This window comes from Sinocyclocheilus anshuiensis, unplaced genomic scaffold (assembly GCF_001515605.1).
Source record: "Sinocyclocheilus anshuiensis isolate Anshui unplaced genomic scaffold, SAMN03320099.WGS_v1.1 scaffold453, whole genome shotgun sequence".
Classification (NCBI taxonomy): Eukaryota; Metazoa; Chordata; class Actinopteri; order Cypriniformes; family Cyprinidae; genus Sinocyclocheilus; species Sinocyclocheilus anshuiensis.
The window spans coordinates 1,484,206-1,504,470 of NW_015537979.1; the positions used below are offsets into that span (position 1 = coordinate 1,484,206).

The following is a 20,265-nucleotide window of genomic DNA, read 5'->3' on the forward strand; positions in this document are numbered from 1 at the left end:
ATTACTTCTCCAGATATATTAAATAAATGAATAAATATTAAATAAATAATATTAAAATAAATAATATGCGCAAGTAAAATTCCAGGTTCATGAGAACCCTGGTTCTTAAAAAAAATTACAGTTGTTAAGGGAATAAATTAAAAAGAGAAATAGGATTTCAACTTGCATCTTCATTTTTAGCCGTTTAGGTTCTTTGAACCTTTTGTCATTTTTTTTTTATTATTTTATTTTAAATCAGCCTTGCAGCCTTTGGAAGTTTTGCTGAGGCCCCCACTATACCACTATAGATAATTCAGACCTGCCAACCTTGGAAAATTATTTGGAGTACCATCTGCGTTGCGGGGGGGAGGGGGGGGTTTGCAAGATTTAATATTTAAATATTTTTTATAGGTTAATAATCAGGGTCTGCACTCAGTTTGTGATATTCCTGTTATATTTAGTGCTATGAACATGTAATATGTGTTTCATTCACACTGGACGCTTGAGGGCGCCCTCGCGCAGAAAATCCACATATACATTATAGAAGAAATAGAACTCAGGACACTCCAGGAAATCCCTAATATGGACAAAAAACAGCCAGCTATCTCTGCAACTGAATAAAAGAAGACAGAAACGCTTTGAATGATGACATTCAAAAAGAACATTAAGATAATAAATACTGTACTGCGACAATGTTTATCTGTGTTCTTAAAACCACCTCGAGTATTTTAATAATTAAGTAACGTTATTTATATATAGATTTTACAACGTAATGGTATTTATAATCCACTGCTAATCAACTTAGCCGTTATTCCAGTGTACAATTTATTTCTGCATCATTCTGTGATAAGAAGCCACATCAGATCAAGAGGGAAACTATTTTAAATATTTGTCTGATGTTGTGCAGTAAAAGAATGTTATTATGTTCTTTTTTGTTGTTGGACAAAAGGTTTAGTCGGTACAAGGGAAGATGCTCGGCGTGTGTTGCTTTTTCAGATGCAGGCGTTTTCTCATCTCAGCGCGCAGACTCACGGACAAACAGAGCCAGCTTGCAGAGGCGTCAAAAAATGGCTTATCTTACTTAGTATTTTTGTCTTGTTTCTAGTCAAAATATCTAAAAATTAAAAATTCACAGCACTTCTCATTCTCTTTTGCTTTAAAATGTCTTTAATCTTTTGTTATAGATCATTATAATATGAAATCATTAATTAAATTTCCAAACACTTCTAAATATTAAAAAAGCAGTGTATAAAAGGAGAGCCTATCAATAGTCGGTTAAATTTTCAAAAACTACAAAAAGATTAAAAAGAAGTCTTTACTCAATGATTTCAAAATATTTGAAATATATATGTCATTATATTTGAAAACATACCATATTTATTTATTTTACTTTTATTTGTATTCATACTATTTATTGTATCTGTCCTATTTGTAGACTGTTTGTAATGTTGTGAACTCTCAATAAAATTTGATCACAATCAATGCAAAGCAAAGTAAAGAGGCTGTTATTGAAGGACGGAGCAGTGCAAACTATTTTGGACTGCAACAACAAACCAGCAGTCAGTGAGCAAGCATTTATATTATTTCGATCATAACAAAGGGTGTTCACACATGTCTTAAAGCTACAGCAGCAAAAACGATTTGAGAGGATGATATGACTGCTTTAAACCAAACCAAAGTTAAGATGCAAACCTACCAACCAAATTTGTTTAAGTACCATTAGTGTGGCCGGGGGGCTTCACACTGAGGTTGCAAGATTTAATGTTAAATATTTTTTATAGGTTAATAATCAGGGTCTGCACTCAGTTTGTGATATTCCTGTTATATTTAGTGCTATGAACATGTAATATGTGTTTCATTCACACTGGACGCTTGAGGGCGCCCTCGCGCAGAAAATCCACATATACATTATAGAAGAAATAGAACTCAGGACACTCCAGGAAATCCCTAATATGGACAAAAAACAGCCAGCTATCTCTGCAACTGAATAAAAGAAGACAGAAACGCTTTGAATGATGACATTCAAAAAGAACATTAAGATAATAAATACTGTACTGCGACAATGTTTATCTGTGTTCTTAAAACCACCTCGAGTATTTTAATAATTAAGTAATGTTAGATTATATATATAGATTATATATAGATTTTATAACGTAATGCTATTTATAATCCGATAATCTACTTAGCCGTTACTCCAATGTAGAATTTATTTCTGCATCATTCTGTAATAAGAAGCCACATCAGATCAAGAGGGAAATTATTTTAAATATTTGTCTGATGTTGTGCAGTAAAAGAATGTTATTATGTTCTTTTTTGTTGTTGGACAAAAGGTTTAGTCGGTACAAGGGAAGATGCTCGGCGTGTGTTGCTTTTTCAGATGCAGGCGTTTTCTCATCTCAGCGCGCAGACTCACGGACAAACAGAGCCAGCTTGGAGAGAAATAAAACGCACGGAAATTTAAAAGCAAAACCTAAAAAATGCTCTGATTGGTTGAACTCTTCATCTTTTTCTGTTGCTTGTTTTGAATACTACACGTGGACAGAGGCGTCACACTGCAAAAAATGGCTTATCTTACTTAGTATTTTTGTCTTGTTTCTAGTCAAAATATCTAAAAATTCTTAAATCAAGATACTTTTACTAGATAAGCCAAGTGACTTAAGATATTTAGTCTTGTTTCCAGGGGGGGAAAAAAACCTAAATTAAGTGCATTTTGCTTAAAACAAGTAAAATTATCTGCCATTGGGGTAAGTAAAATATTCCTTACCCCACTGGCAGATATTTTTACTTGTTTTAAGCAAAATGCACTTAATTTAGTTTTTTTTTCCCCCTGGAAACAAGACTAAATATCTTAAGTCACTTGGCTTATCTAGTAAAAGTATCTTGATTTAAGAATTTTTAGATATTTTGACTAGAAACAAGACAAAAATACTAAGTAAGATAAGCCATTTTTTGCAGTGCACCAGGTTTTTTTGAGTAGTTTAGAGTGACAAATCGTACCAGCGTACTTTGAGGTCAAAATGCGTATCCGCTACGGAAAATGCGTACAGGTTGGCAGGTCTGGATATTATTATTATTACCTACAGTTGCCATAGAGTTATCATCATCATTCGAAATCATATTTCCAGGTTTTTAAGTTCTGTACATATTTGAAGAATATTTCCTACTTTGGCTTTCCGTTTCTCCTGCCGGATCTTTTTATTCTTTGCATCCTCCATTCTTTTCATTCTTGCCTGCATGAGAAAAATCAGATGATCAGCTGGTCCCCAAAATAGACTTGTTATAGAAAATAACAATAATATAAAGTCAGCTCACCTTTCTCTTCATTTTCTTCTTGATCTTGATCAGTTTTTCTTTTTCTTGCTCTGTGAGGTCCTCTGTTAAACAATCAACATGAACTGGGTAAAGTTGCTCATTATATTTCACAAAAAAGCTACAACTACAAAATGAAGATAAAAAGGTGGTACTTCTGCAACAAGTATATTTTTATTAAACATACAATCCACCGAAGCAATCTGAGGACAAGTGTTTTGCTCCAGGGATCGACAGGGACAGTTTGCACCTTGCCCTACACCTCACCTGCTCATTCTTACATGCTGACAGTTTCTCCAGTTGAGACACGATATTAATATTCAGACTCACCCTTTGCCTCCAGTCTCTTCAGCAGCCTGGCGTCCACTTTGCTGAGCAGATCCTCCATCTTGGGCTTAGGAGGTCGGCCTGGCCGTCTCCCTGGGGCTCCTCTGGCTCGGCAGCCACGGGAACGAGGCTCTTTGTCTGGATTTGGTGGACGACCGCGTCTGCCTGTTATTGCCATGATCATGGAGGGCACTTCCTCATTGGCGAGGAGGAACCATTGCATACCCTGTAACAAATTAAAGAGCGATAACATGTCTTGGAACAGCATAACTGTGAGGGATGTTGCTGCTGAAAACCACATGTTCGCCTGTAGCACCTGTACACATCTTCATACACACCTCAGGGCTTTCACGCTCCTCATAGAAATCCCCCACTGGCATGCGTGGACTGAAGCTGAAGTGCTCTCTCGAAACGCCCTGGAGAGCATCCTGATGCCTGTTCAGATACTGGAGGATGTAGGAGAGACAAAAGCAACCGGATGAAGACGGAAGCCTGTTTATCACTCACACAGATTAGGTTACAGTGGTATTGTGGTGCAGGTATGACAGCTCTCACCTTGATGACCTCGGGGAACTGCTTCATCCTCCGGCCGCAGGGGCTATAGTACCACGTCTCTCCTTTCAGGCGGTCCTCAAGCCTCCGGACTCGAATCTCTCGCCTCCAGCTAGCAAATGTGAAACACAGCACGTGAAACAGGATTGCCATACCAGAGAATTTCCAAGACATTTCAAGCTGTTTGAAACTGCTGGATAAGTAAGGTAACACTATAGATTAGGGAACGCCACTCACTTGCTTATTAGCATGCATATTACTAGCATATTGGCTGCTTATTAGTAATCATAAAGCACACATTAATGTCTTATTCTGCATGACCATGTTCTAGATCCCTTATAGGGATAGTTCACCCAAAAATGAAAGTTTTGTCATTAATTACTCACCCTCATGTCGTTCCAAACCCGTAAGACCTTCGTTCATCTTCGAAACACAAATTAAGATATTTTTGATGAATTCTGAGAGGTCTCTGACCCTCCCATAGACAGCAAGGGTCCTTACACGATCAACGTCCAGAAACGTAGCAAGGAGATCGGTAAAATAATCCATGTGACATCAGGGGTTCAACCGGAATATTACGAAGCTACTATAATACTTTTTGTGCGCAAAAGAAAAAAAAAAAAAGACTTTATTCAACAATTCGTCCACACGGATACGTTATCGTTCAAATCAAAGCACAAACAATGTAGAAAACGTATCCGTGTGGAGCGGCTGACACAGAACAACATACGCTGTTTATGTCCAGCTGATACTCTCCGAAATGGCGCTACGGTGACACGGAGGAAACGAATTGTTGAATAAAGTGGGGTTTTTTTTTGCGCACAAAAAGTATTCTCGTAGCTTCGTAATATTACGGTTGAACCCCTGATGTCACATGGATTATTTTACAGATCTCCTTGCTACGTTTCTGGACCTTGATCGTGTAAGGACCCTTGCTGTCTATGGGAGGGTCAGAGAGCTGTCAGAACGCATTAAAAATATCTTAAATTGTGTTCCGAAGATAAACAGAGGTCTTAGGGGTTTGGAACGACATGAGGGTGAGTAATTAATGACTGAACTTTCATTTTTGGGTGAACTAACCCTTTTAATAGTGAATAGATGTTCCCTAATCTAAAGTGTTGCCTTTTTTATTATTATTTTGAGAAGAGCGTATTTCTATTTGTATGCTTGCTACCATAGATGCTTGGTTTTGAAACAAATGTTACCAGTAATTTAAAAAACTACATTTTAATGTGTTATCAGGGCTAGACAGTGCAAGCACTTCATTGCATGTGTGCAAACTGTAAAATGTAATTAGGATTAGGTCGCTGCAGGTCCTTGAAAGTCTAAAATTTAGTTCTCGCTTTTGTTTTTTAAATTTAAGGTCAAAAAATAATTTCATTATATGCAAGCCCTGCATGTTTCAAAGTAAAAATGTGGCACTGTTGCACATTCTACAGACTCAGAGAAGTCACCCCCCCCTCCCCCCAAAATGGCGTTGATGAATAATGTTTACTTTATGGTGTTTATATTATGATTTAGATTATATTTTAGATTTTGACTGATAGATTGTAGGAGTGCATATTTTATCTCCCTCATCTGTTTGAATAAGCAGCTGAAAGTAGTAAATATATTTCAAAATAAGAGTCCTGGTGTATTTCAGGCTTTTTCATAACTAAACTTCCTGCATTATGCAACATTTGCACTTTTTTTCTGGTTATTATTGCTTTTTTTGTTACAAACGATATCTGGCATTTAATTCAATGTTTAAACTGTAAATTATTCCATAATTATTTATTAAATACAGTTTGAAGCAGAAATACTTAAAAACCTAGTGTACTTTTTGTATTCAAATAAATTAAATACTTCTTCTTGTAAATGTATTTACTTTATTAAGGAAGAACTAATTATTTATTTGATCAACTTTCATTGCACCCCTAAAATTATTTTTTCAAATTAGGAGCACGTTGGCATCTTTGGAAAAAGTAAGCAGCAAGACCTGGCTATCGATACTTTAGATAAAGGACTGCTCACCCATGCTGCAAAGGAAATTGGACTTGCGCTTCAGTTGCAATCCGACGCCTTGGGGTATCACCTGAGACACACAAACAACAATTTAATCTATTTTAATCTTAAGTGCCAGAAGAATGCATATAAAGAGGTTGAACACTACTTAAAACAAACAACAAATTTCAAGCATGTAGATACCTGCTGTGGAGCTGTTATCATCATCATCTTCAGTTTTCCCTTCTGACAACCCTTTGGCTGGTTTGGGAGGCTTTGCCTCATTCACACCTTTCATCTTGCGCTTCCAGATCTTCTTGGGCTGGACTATGGGCTTCTCACTATTGGTCAGGCTTGAGTCATGGACAAACGTCATTGGATCACTTGGAAGGAGAGGCAGAGCATTTGAAGGAGTTGAGGTATCAGTTGGGACGCCCTCCTGTTCCTTTGCCTCTTTAGAGATTTTCCTCTTCTTCACTGCACTCAGTGAATTATCCTCGGTTTTCTTTCTCCTCCTAACCTTTTCTTGTTTTGGGCCATCAGGTGTTAACTTTTGTTTCTTGATCTTGGAATCAGGAGAGCCAACTGGAAATAATTAAGTAAATAGAGACAGCATTTAGCATCTAACTTAATGTTGTCCAACTGATTTATTGACTATCATTTTAAAACACCTGTAAACCATTAGCTAAGTAAGCATGATTGTGCATTTACTTTCAGCAGTAGCAACTGTCGTCTTTGGGGTTCTAGGCTTCCGTGGCTTCTTTGTTGGCATGGCGATGTGGGTTTCACACATATGTGTGGTCGCCCCTTCAACAGAACCGCTGACAACCGCTTGCAGCGCTTTAACTGTCATTACAGAGAGCGCAGATCTTCTGTCACCTCCTGAAGTATCAGGTCCATTCTCTTTGCCAAGAATATGATCACCTATGGGGAATACAATGTGTTGTGTTTAAACAACTGACATCAAAAGATGTCGACAATGCATCTGCCAAGCATTCAAATCACGATTGAATGTTTAGTGTTCAATTACACGTGAAAAAAAGTGTTAAAACTACACATTTTACAGAAAAAAATTTGGATGTACAATATATTGAGACCATACTGGTTACCGGCTAATCAGTAATTTTTTTTTTATCTTATTGGTCGATATTGGATATGCATTTGGTACATGCCCACTACCTTTACTGTCATCAAAGGCTCTCTCTGGGCCTCTTCGGTCACTTTTGACCAACATATTTTACATTTTGACATTTTAAAAGTAATAGCTTCATCGAAATGCTATGAAACTTGGTGACTTATGGCATTTGGCTTGTGAACACACACAATAAAATTGAGAGCATGATTTAAAAAAATAAATAAATAAATATCACACTTGGTCTTTGTGGTCAAAAATGGTGTTCACTTGGTCACACTTGGTCTTTGCGCCACAGGAAATGAATGGGAAAAATAAATGTGAAAATAGAAAAAAAAAATTGCAGAGCTAGTGCACAGCTAGTGTCTATTTTACCATGGAATACTACATTAATAGAAAAACCTTTTAAAAATTAGGATTTTTTTTTTTATTATTATTTTCAATTATAAAAAATGGATCATAATTATTGCATAAATATTAAGTAGCACCATAAAACTCTCAAAATACAAAATAAAAAGAAATATTATTGAACAAAAACATATAACTTTGATTTTCCTGGGAAAAAAAATGAAAACACTTCAAGGTTTGTGTCACTTTTGACCATGAAGGTACCAAGTGTGATAAATAAAAACACTAATAATTTAACAACATTGTTAACTGTAACCTTCAGCAAATGAACAATGATTCATTTGTTTATTAATCCATTATTAGTTCATTATTAGTGCACTGGAAATCTCACCTTTGATAGAGTGTGTAGAGGCATTAATAGATGCAGACAGCAGGGAGGAGCTGTTTTGTGAGGTGTCGTTTAAAGAGTCATCCAGTAGAGACGTGTTATCTTTGAGGGACGCCGCCTCGGTGGAACTGGTAGAGGTCATGGAGCTGTTCAAGTTTTCTTCTTCACAAGAAGTGTCCTGCAAGTCCCTGGAGACATCAATCATGGATCCTTCTGTAAACTTTGATTGGTCTCCAGTCTGGGAAAGACTATAAGAATTATCAAAAGTGTCCATCATTGAACTCCCATCCTCAGCTCTTGAGCTTTCAAGGTAGGTTGACTCGGCCAAGGACGGATAGTCCAGTGACGTGTCAGTGCCAAAAGTATCATTTAAAGTCTCACTTTCTCCTTTCCTTGGGGTAGTCTGATCTCTGATACTATTAGAGTCCTTTCTGCCAACTGCCATAGTGTCTCTTTCAGGTTCCTTTGGAACAATGAAAGCCAGTTCAAGGTTTCTACCATGAATTTGCACCTTATGCATCTCAGCTTGAGTCTCATTGTTGGACTCCTTTTTGGATGTGCCCATTATGATTCCAACTTTACTCTTGGAACCACAGGCCTCAGGTCTAGAGTGCGATTCCCCAAAGTTGTGCCGTACTACACCATGAGAACCCATCTGCCCTGGACTGTGAGAAGAAACGTCCGCATTTGCCACAGTCTCTAAAGGCTGAGTAACAAGGCCAATGAGGGAGCGAGATACATTTGGAGAAACACTGAGAGGTGCTGAAGATGCCTGAGGAGAATAGCTAACAGCGGGAGGTGGTGCAGATGAAGCCAGAGCGGCAACTTGAGGAGAACCAGTGACCACTGATGGAAGTGCAGAGACTGTCGGGAGAGAGACGTTATCTGCAACAGATGTTGGAGTCGAGGAAGCAGCAGGATGTTTAGGACTCTGGCCTGTTAGAGGTGATGCCTCTTGGGGTCCTTTAAGTGGTGCCAGCGCAGGAGGAGCGGAGACAACAGATGGTGACGCAGCCAAAGATAAAGGTGTTGGAGAGACCTGTGGACTTTTTGATCCCTGGGCCTCCGGTACTGTTTGAGGAGGCACAGGCACCGTTGGAGGATGCATCAAGGTCTTAAAAGAAAGCACCAGAGACTGGTTGTGGGAACCAGCAGTAGGAGCTCTGGAGCTCTTAAGAGAAGACATTGAAGGAGCTGTACCAAGTCCTGCAGGTGTTCCTTCAGCTGATGAAGGTCCAGAGAATCCAGGTCTTTGGCCTTGGACCATCTGAAGCGGTGGTGTGAGAGGAGAGGGTGGAGACACAGATGCATTTGCGTCGACACCCAAAGCTGTAGATAAAGCAAACCCTGGAGACGAAGGAGAATGTGAATCCTGCAGGGTCAAAGTTTTCCGAGGCGGACTAGCTAGGGGTGGAGGAGGTCCAGAGACGGGGGAAGAACTAAGCTCCTTTGCAGCAGCTCCCATCTCCTGACGTTGTTTTACAGGTTTCTCCAGGTCCACGGCTGGATGCTGCGCAGCCTGGTTATAGTCGGTAGAGGAAACAGAGCCAGGGGGCTTTACAGGAAAACTCTCAGTTTTGGGCAACCGTTGGGGTACAGAGCTTTTCTCGACTCCATTGAAGCCTTTATCCATTTCTTTAAAGGACTCATTCATAGAAACTACAGACCACAAAACACATATACAACAGTTGTTAGTGAGAACACAAAACTGTTCAGATAGGTAGCAAAAAACACATTCATTTGTTTGTGGTTTGAAATGCAACTAAAATTGGATTTTTAGGTCGTGGATGTGGCCTGAAAAGTAGTCCACTATACTGTTAATGTGCAGGCAACTAGAATTCAAACCCGACTTGCGTTATACACAGTTGTGCAATAGCATGTGCACCATATTCACTCCTTTACACTCACTATTTTCCCATGTAATGAAATATAAGGCATTTGCTGTATATAATGAATGAGTGAACGAGAGAAAAGGTCCAAAATCAGCATACGCATCAAAGTGGAAATTACAGTAAAGCCTCTGATAGTTGTTGCCTCATGCTCCTCTGAGCAATTTGAATACAGTGTGAATAAGTTCAAAGCAGAGTAAAAAAATTAACACACAGACAATGCATCTTGATCTTCAATGGAAAGCGCAGTATTGTTGATTGTTTAACTGTGTCTAGGCTGCGTGCAGTTTTCCACTGTCTGATGATTGAGGCAGAATGTGGGTGGAAAAGAGAACAGGGGCAAGATATCACCTGTTTACGGACTATCCGTCAGTTTGAATCACTTCTTAATCCAAAAAGTCAACTTCCTTTGGAGAAAACACGTCTGACTGGCCTAAAATTACTTTTGTCAGAGGACAGAATGCTAGTGTTGGTGATATTAAAAGCCATTCAGGAAGTGCATGGCACCACCTAAGTACAAGAAATCAGAACATGCATGATAAAACATGCTGCCATTTTTGTAATCATATTACTTACAATATGAATGCCAAAGATTGTATATTGTTCCACAAAGTTATCTGCAAACAAGTGAAACCATCTTGTTTTGAAATGCTGTAGACCTCATAAAACAAACTTGACATATGTTGGTCACATGTGAAATGTACCAATTTTTTTTATTAATTTAAGGCAATGTACTATGCAGAGATCTTTACTAAGGCTTAATTTAAGAGGAAAAAAGTGAGAATTGGGCAGGAGTGCCACCATTTATAACCACTGTTTTAGAGTTAAAGAAAAAAAAAGGTTAAATGTACACGATGTATTTTTTTTATTAATTAACAAAATGTAAATAATAAGTGAGTACATGATAAATCCACCATTCATACCGTGTTTTTGTCTTACCCTGAAACACTACAGTAAGAGCCGAAGCACAACCAAAATGGTTTTATTTATCAACCTTTAAGCTAGAGGCAAGTTGCATAGCATACCTTTTTTTTTTTATGGGAAAAATTTAAACTAACACATTTTCTAGATTGTAAAACTAACTAAAATAATGTCAAATTAATTTGTTTTAATACAACTTTACAGCCCACCTCTATTAGACATGAAAATGCTACTCAATAGCAATAACACTAGACTGTGCCGAATACTAATACTAAATACTAATTAAATATTTAGTACTTTAACTTTGGCAGCCCTTAATACTAAATAAAATTTAATAAATAAATAAATATATATTTTATAAATATATAAAAAATCTAAACAATAACTGCCCTGTTTCCAATACACTGAGGCCTGTTTGTGGCAGTTGCTCACCTTGCATCTCTCTGCTCTTAGGCGAACCGCTATCAGGCACAGTAGAAGGAGACCTCATTGGGACCTGGACGTGATGGGGGCTGCTTCTTCCTTCTCCACTGCCCATGTGATGGTGCTGAGGGCTTCCTCGTGGAGGTGTAAAGCTCTGCGCGGCGGGTGGTATCATCGGAGTCTGTGGTTGAGACTGAGTTTGGGCCTGGTGCGATGGATGCTGGTAAAACGGCATTCCATTAGGCATCACACCATAATGCTGCTGCTGTTGCTGCTGGTGGTGTGAATGGTGTTGGAGATGATGTGCCGTTGCAGACTGGTGCTGCAAGGCTGGAGGCTGCTGGTGATGCTGGGACACTGGGATGCCCTGGTTGGGATATGTCCCATACATACTGGGAGAGTTATATCCCATTGGCATCGAAGATCCCCCCTGCGACTGCTGCCCAGGATTTCCCCTTCCCCAGTACTGCAGCCCAGCACCTGGAGGTTGCTGGGACGGTCCCATACTGCCATTGACTTGGTACGGTCCATGGCTCTGGAAGTGGTGCTGAGGCTGCTGTGGTTGTATCCCACCCTGGGAGCCTGGCTTCTGGTGCAACCCGTGGGGAGGGACGGGCCCCATCGCCGGGCTGTACTGAGACTGGCCCCACAGATAGTCATATCCCATGCTGCCTGGGAGGTGATGGTTGCTCATATGAGGATAAGAGGAAGAGGAAGGGTGGGCGCCTGGCTGGCTGCTCCCACCTGCAGTAGTGATGCCATTCACATTCATTTGGCCATTCAGATCTGTGTGACCAACAGCATCAGTCAAAAAACAGAGCATAAAAGCCTTAAAAGCCACCATGTTTATGGATTTATAGACTACATATATGGATAAAAAATGCAATGCAAATACAAGACAGAGACTCACTTTTCCCTTGCTGGGGGAAGCTCATGGAGGACCCGTTAGTATAGAGAGAATCTCCTGAGGAACGCTTCAGTCCTGAGTTTGCTGACACAGAAGAGTGAGGCCCATAGTTAAAATGGTTATTTGCTTCCATCTGGCAGAAGAAGAAAAAAATACAGAACTGAAAGATGATATGAGGCATATTTTTAGTATTAAGATATTTTCTCTTATGCACAGACAACTGTAAATATGCCAATTGTCACTTGATTTCCCTAAAAAATCTGGATCTGAATATGCCTACTAAACAGTACACAAATTCAGTATTGTTGTTTCCCAAATGATGCACTATACACTATGCACAATACAAAGTTTAGAAGGGTATCTTATCGAGCATCAGAGTCTAAATGCATTTAGTGTCCATTCCACATTTTGTTTTGTTTTTTCAATTAATTAAGTGCATCACCCAGGCATTTGAAGTGCACTTCTTATTATTGGACTTGGAACACATTAACAACACGATTTATACTACAAAATGGCATTGAATAGTGCATAAGGACACAAACTGGGACACACCATTTGTCCAAATTCATAGTATTCAAAAAACTAGGAGAAAAGTGCCCAGGTGAACTACTACTTCGGGCGAGATTTTGAAGTACGCATCCAAAGCACACTTTACTATCCCACAAAGGCCATGGGACAGGATTTGTGAACAGCAGTGAAGCAATATAACTGGATGCCATAGGTCACGTGACAAAGCCAACATGGCAAATGTAGTACTCCTGGATTACATTCACACTACATAAACACTTTTTTTTCCCTCTCAGTCACGAAGTTCGTTCCTCGCCAACTGTAGTGCCTACTAGAGTATGTGATTTCTGACATTCTGTGATAAAAAAAAAAACGAACAATCTGACACAGCAATACTGGCTAAATGAATCGAGTAAGTTTAGGGCGGGACTTTCCATTTATCCAACCAATGATTGACAGGGTGTGGGATATATTCAAGAAACCTGCTTTAACACTTGTCATTACAGATATTACTCACAATAAACAGTACATGTAATTTTGACATGGATGAAAATGAGGCTGCGAGGAATAGAATGTTACTTTTTTTTACTTTTGGCACTTTCATCAGAAACGACTTGCATCAGTTCAGTCAAACCCATGACCTTGGCGTTTCTAGGGCCAACTAAGGTTGTACTTTTGTTTACCTTGGTGTCTGTCACTCAGCTGTCAGACCATTAAAAACACATCTTTACAACAACAAAAAAAAAGTCTGTGGACAACCCATTTTTGTGGCCTAAAAATTGTGTAAAATAAAGGTTAAACCCACAGAGTCATGGAAAAAGTTCATATAAATCCTTCCAAATAGCCTGACTCATATTTCAATACCACAATTACTTTTTTAAACAACAGGCAGATCCTTCTCATCTTCCTGCACTAAAAATCTGCAGACTCCAACTCGTTTAACGTTAATGAACCAGAGTGCTGAAGGAAGAGGCTGCGTTTCAAACGCTAGCGATCTGCCTAACTATACAGCATTTATCAGCGTTGTTGGCGAGTACATAACGTTCTAATTGGATTTTCGGCATCTTTGAGCACACACCGAACGTTCGGAACGCACCAATGACGCCCCAGAACGCTGTGCAGGTCGCCGGTGTGCGAGGTTTTGAGACACAGCCAGTGAGTGAACACTGCTGCGGCGGACATCACAAATATTGCTCTTCACATCTCAACATAAAATGTCGCAGATAAAGCCGATGAGCCAATAGCGTTAAATAACACACATCTCACACGCAGATTTCATGCTGAACACCAGCCTCAACCTCAACGACTAACTTACACCTGAAACACAACAACAAGTCAGTCCTGGACATTTTTATAAAAGCCCGTTTAAATGGCCTCATGTTAGATTTATGCATTTATATCAAATCGGCACTAATTATTGTATGCGCGTCCATCATTAGCCCCGCAGCTAACAGTAAACATCAAACTCAAAACTGTAAGATTTCATTCAGAATGGCCGTGCAGCCACACGACGCCACTGAAAAGCAGCACATACTTAGAAAGAGGGATGTTTGATTAAATATCAAACGGGAAATGTGAATAAATAAACGAGGGAGATGTGGGAGTCGGCTAGCATGAAGGCTAACCGCCGCGCATGACCATGCGCTGCTTCTGAACTCACACACACACAAATATAAATATAGATCCACATTTGATAAAACTTCTCCAACACTAAAACACCACAGCTCGGGTAAACCAGCTCATATCTGCTCTAGCTCGGGTTCTCCGTTGTCTTTCACAGAATTTCACTCTTGCACGAGCACATATTAAACCATAAAACTGAGAAAAAGAAACGAGATGCGGCCAAACAACAAACACAAAAACGAAAACAAAAAGACTCTGCTTTGAGATAAAAGACTAATTATGTACTCAGACACATGACCACAAGTAAAGATAATGGGAAGACGTTTTAGTGATGTACATAATGAAAAGCTAGAGATATACAGACATGTATAAAATGTTATTTTGATATGAAGTTTGATTAAAGTGCTCGGTTGACATCAGCGGCGACGCCGGGACAAAACGAGGCCTGCGTCCCGCATCACAACGACTCCTCGCGACCGTTTATGAGACAATATTCGCCGATTAGCATTAATGTTCATTCAATATTTAGGAGTATGAATGAAATTGGACTCGAATTTACTTTAACAGCGTTTAATCATCGACGAAAGTGGTGTGAGTTAAACGAAAACACCAGCTCTTATTTACATAACCACGGGTTTGTGCGTTATTTAAATAATTAAAGACGTACAGATAAAACGGGCTGATTATATAAATACAAGAGGGTTTGTGAGCTGTAAGACATTAGGGGAGATTGTTATGCTTTTAAAGCTCGTTTCTACGAATGCGACGTTAAAGACGGACGTTTATCATCTCGTGTCAGAAGGTCATGTTTCGTTGATTAATTCAGGTTATCTTCCCGATTTACGCTAAGAGACAATGAGGCAGCATCACCCACACAACACACTCTCAAAAGTTTCCCCGTATAATGATAATAAAACTGCCCAACCTTGATACCTGCCGATCGCACAGGAGACGGGGAGTGTGGCCCCCGGCAAAAGACCGATGTGGATGAAGAGGGTGTACGCGATGTAAATAATAAACGCGTAAATCGCTAACCTTTGGGTTTCAGATTTGCAAACATGGCTGGTAATGTTTGAGCGCAGCCATGATCACAGACGAGAGAAAGAGAGCGAGCCGAAAGAGGAAGTGAAGGACCGCGCGCCTCCGGGTCCCAGCGCCGACCGGGTGCCGGGAGAGGAGAGGAGACCCGTGCCAAACACCAGGACCTCTGCCTCTGCTCTGAGTCTGACACGAACCACTCTCCCCACTATAGCCACCTGAGACACCCAGCTATGGAGTTTTTGTCTCTGCAGTAGACATCATATTTTAGTTAATTTCTCTGAGACCCCACATGTCACAGTTGTAAGTCTGGATGTCCTGTACAGAGCACATTCAGGGCTTTTCAGAGATGCCAAATAGTTCAAAAGGGTCTGGCTGCAGCCTGGCGCTTGCACTCTCAGACTTGCACTCTCGCACTTGCACTCTCAGGCTTGCACTCTCAGGCGAGAAGGGTCTGGCTGCAGCTGGCGCTTGCACTATCAGGCTTGCACTCTCAGACACTTGCACTTCCGCTAGCGACGTCACTTGCAGTCTTTATTATTTTTTATTTTGTTCTATTTATTGATTACTTTTTGTTTGAATCTCTCAACATTTTACAACAGTAGCCAGGTGGTGAAGACAAGAAAAAAGAAACTAAATTACGAAGTCACTTGCAATCGCCACTTGCACTCTCCGCTACCTGCGACGTCACTTGCAATCGACACAAATCGTGCGTGTTGCCAATGGAGACAAGACGCTGTGGTGGTGATTTAATGATTAAAACTAATTTAGTCTACTATAACATACAGGGTCCTGCAAGAAAAAGACAAGACCCACAAATCCGTGGCCACAGAACATGACTTCGTAATTTAGTTTCTTTTTTCTTGTCTTCACCACCTGGCTACTGTTGTAAAATGTTGAGAGATTCAAACAAAAAGTAATCAATAAATAGAACAAAATAAAAAATAATAAAGACTGCAAGTGACGTCGCTAGCGGAAGTTCAAGTGTCTGAGAGTGTAAGCCTGATAGTGCAAGCGCCAGCTGCAGCCAGACCCTTCTCGCCTGAGAGTGCAAGCGCCAGCTGCAGCCAGACCCTTCCTGCCTGAGAGTGCAAGCCTGAGAGTGCAAGTGCGAGAGTGCAAGTCTGAGAATGCAAGTCTGAGAGTGCAAGCGCCAGCTGCAGCCAGACCCTTCTCGCCTGAGAGTGCAAGCGCCAGCTGCAGCCAGACCCTTCCTGCCTGAGAGTGCAAGCCTGAGAGTGCAAGTGCGAGAGTGCAAGTCTGAGAGTGCAAGCGCCAGCTGCAGCCAGACCCTTCTCAAATAGTTGGAAGTTTCTTCATGACCACTCACTCTGCTTGATCTTTAAAAATGGCTGACATTAATTTAGTGATAAAATTGTACATCCTTATGGAAATATGATAATATTTTGTAATTATCAATTAAATCTGATTCATTTTCAAATTGTTTGTCATAAATCAACATCTCAGGAAAATGTCATAGGGTTTCAAACCAAAATATGACTTCCTTATGAAACAGGACATAATTTCATACATGTCCACTGTAGAGGACACCAGGACTAAAAGCATGTTCATTGTGCATTTTTGGGAGACACAACAAATGAATGGGAAAATAAATTATTCTTATGAAATATTAGATATTATGAAAATTTGGCCAATTATTACTCTCATTATTACACTGCTTTTTTCAACATGCTGTCCAAACAGCACATTAATATGCAAATTAGGTACAGTATATAGATAACATTGTGTTTAATGGGAAAACCAGTTTATGGACATTTTACACACATATTGCATAAAATAAAATGGTATATCAAATCATTTTGTTATATCTTTTATAACATAGTTGAGAATCATCCTTATACAAAGTTTGGTATAAAAAAAATCCTGAAACCTATAAATTGATTGGTGATTTTTAAAAAATCCCATAGTTTTTGCCTTTTCGTGTCTATGTCATTTTATTTTTTAGAAAAACTGAGTCCTGGTGTCCTCTACAGAGAGCATAGCATAACATATGGATAAAATATCATTTTTCAAAAATGTTATTTTTCCATTTTTTTTGCTTATGCTCTAAACAATGTAATGACATGAAAAAAGACTATATTCACCAAGCTTTTTTTCTGGTTGAGGATATAAAAGAGCAGCACATAATAGACCTCAAGACTCGTGTGAATAAGAAGTGTGCCTGCTGAATGGGCTCTTAAATCACTATACTTGCAGATAATATATAACTGAAATAAAAGGCCACTTAAGAGAGTTCATTTTCAGTTTGAACTGAGTTTTTTAAAAGTGTCCTTTGTAATAATGTCAAATTAAAAGTTTTACATTTTGAATCATAGTTTTAATAATCTTTTGTCGTGCTTCAAAGAAGTACTTGATTATCATTTTTAACTGTAGTGTTATTTGACTTTACATTTAATGTTAATATATTTCAAAAGTCCTGCAACCCTATAAACAGTTTGGAGAATGGATGGATATTTTAAATACTTAAATTGAAACTTCAACTACAAATCTGTAATTATAAATACATTAGAGGTTTCAATAGAAATGACATTAAAGCATATTTTAGTTTATTATAAATGTTTGTCAGTGCATTCACCCTTACACTTTAACCATATTTCCACAGACAATAGCAATTATGAAATTGCGTATAAAGATGAAAGAGGACTACTTCAGTGGGTCAAAAAACACTCTAAAGTTCAGTTAATTGCATGCAATATAAATTGTAAACTATAATACATTTTCATTTAAGTAACATGCAGTTAAGTGTCAGAAAACACTACATTCAGTTTGCACTTACGTATTTTCTTTAAAAAGTATTATTTTCCATAAAAAGTACTCTTTTTAAAATGATGCAAAGCAGCTGCTGGACACTAAACCGTTAGATTTGGTGAATGCCCACAAAATTGGTTGACCTTCCCTAGCCCCTAGTGAAAAAGCAGCTTATTATGATATTCTGATATTCAGTTGCAAATATGAAAAATTTCCCAAATATTCTTTCCATCTTGCATTGCTGTTTTATTCAGCAAGGATGCAGTAAATTGATTTAAAAAAAAATACTGCAAACATTTATAATGCAACAAAACATTTTTATTTCAAATAATCTGTTCTTTTGAATTTTTATTTATCAAAGAATCCTGAAAAAAGGACAATGTATCATAGTTTCCACAAAAATATTCAGCAGCACAAAACAAAAAAAGGTTCTTGAGCAGCAAATCTATATTAGAAGGATTTCTGAAAGATCACGTGAGACTGAAGACTGGACTAGCCTAATGATGCTGAACATTAAGCACACTGAAAAACAAATGGTGTAGAAAGAATTTTCAATCAGAAATTGCTACTAAATTTACATAACATATTTCCTCTGACTGGCAAATACACAGGGGCCCAGTCAAATTCTGTCCCCATGCCTCAACTCAAATTCTGTGGGGCATCATCACATATGACTCCACAAGACTGTAGGGTGTCTGATTTAACATTTTAGGTTTCATTTGGGACAGGGCATCTAAAAAACAAACAAACAAAAAACACTCATACAGAAGACCAAAAACATAAAAGGGAAACGCATTTGTCTGCAACTATTTTGCTCTAGTAGTCTGCTCACTACCTCATTCAGCATTGAACTGACCTCATTCAACTACCTCTTCTGACAGTTTAAATAAAGAACTGCTCTCTGAGCTTTTTGTCACTTTAATCAAAATAAGCTCTTTTGCACTACAATCATTATATCTGCACTGTTTGTTTACTTCACTGGTTTGCACTCTATCTGCCATGTGCCTTGTGTTGCTTTATTATTCTTTTTTTTACATGACCTTATTTGCATAGTTGTATTTTATATTTAATCTGTATCTATCTGTATTTTATGTTCTACTGTTAGTGTTATCTGTATGCACCAAGGGTCTGAGAGTAACGCAATTTCAATTCTCTGTGTGTATGTGCTGTACATGTGGAAGAATTGACAATAAAGCAGACTTGACTTGACTATTTGCTCCATCATGTAGCCTAAATATGTGGTCTGGTGAGTGAAAGAGCAGGACCGGTTGCAATAAACAAACTCCTTTAGTTACATAAAATTACAAACAAATACTCATTATCGATTTCTATAAAAACATACCATTTTTTCCAATACCCAAATGTGCTGCTGCTGCATAAGTGGAGCGCAGAGCTTTAGGACCCAGCGCGAGGATGTTGAGTGGCTGCGCTGCCACAATGCGGCTGTAGGAAGTGATGGTCCGCTACTGACAAGTAGAGGCCATGCCATTCATCCAATATACAAAATATACAAACGACTGCATTTATCCAGAATACCCGTTTTAAATAGGCGACCGCTTTTATATTTAATTAACGTGGCAGAGAATTATACATAGGCTACACCCTGCTGAGGGCTGGTGTGAAGAGAGGGGTGTCCGCATGTAGTCATAGGCCGAGAGCGAGCACCTCCTTCTTGACCTCGCGGCGAAATGTTGTGTAAAAGTGCGAGCTGTGGATGCTTATTAAAGCAGCACTACGTAACTTTTTCTGTGTTCAAAATTTGCTAAATGTATATAATGAGCGAGTACATCATGAATTAATCTTCCAAACCGCGTTTTTGTCTTATTCCGAATCACTACGGTACACGTATAATAAGTAGCCTACTTATATTTGGACTATTGTAGCCTGGTCGGGTCGTCACCGCTGCGGAGTAACACATACCTGCGTGAATCGCCATAGACAAACTTAGAGAAGTAGATCCGGTTGGAATGTTCTTCCGCGGGATGTGTGCAGTTCTGTTTATTAACCGCTAGAGCGTCAAAAGTTACATAGTGCTGCTTTAAGTACACTAAAAAATTTTCACCCCTTTCAACTTAAAAACGTAAGTTTTGTGGCTGCCTTAAAATTTTAAGTTAAAGCAACTTAAAAGTACAAGTCATTTCAACTCACTAATTTAAATCTTGCCTAGTGC

The 20,265-nt window shown here is 39.0% G+C and overlaps 1 protein-coding gene across 2 annotated transcripts in view; it reads right to left on the reverse strand.

The window, feature by feature from the left end:
• Positions 1–15,424, reverse strand: part of LOC107673266 (bromodomain adjacent to zinc finger domain protein 2A-like) — a 31,860-nt gene extending 16,436 nt beyond the window's left edge. Inside the window, exons 1-12 of one of the 2 annotated variants that reach the window (XM_016466794.1) lie at positions 15,324–15,424; positions 12,162–12,291; positions 11,261–12,037; positions 8,022–9,677; positions 6,862–7,074; positions 6,355–6,735; positions 6,181–6,241; positions 4,171–4,279; positions 3,954–4,061; positions 3,619–3,841; positions 3,292–3,353; positions 3,144–3,209 (exon numbers count right to left, since the gene is read on the reverse strand). In XM_016466794.1, coding sequence (XP_016322280.1) covers positions 3,144–3,209; positions 3,292–3,353; positions 3,619–3,841; positions 3,954–4,061; positions 4,171–4,279; positions 6,181–6,241; positions 6,355–6,735; positions 6,862–7,074; positions 8,022–9,677; positions 11,261–12,037; positions 12,162–12,291 — 3,786 coding nt within the window. In that variant the 5' untranslated portion in view covers positions 15,324–15,424. Of the gene's footprint in view, positions 1–3,143; positions 3,210–3,291; positions 3,354–3,618; positions 3,842–3,953; positions 4,062–4,170; positions 4,280–6,180; positions 6,242–6,354; positions 6,736–6,861; positions 7,075–8,021; positions 9,678–11,260; positions 12,038–12,161; positions 12,292–15,213 lie in introns of both variants that reach the window. The other variant, XM_016466784.1, reaches the window with a different exon arrangement.
• Positions 15,425–20,265: the final 4,841 nt, after the last annotated feature.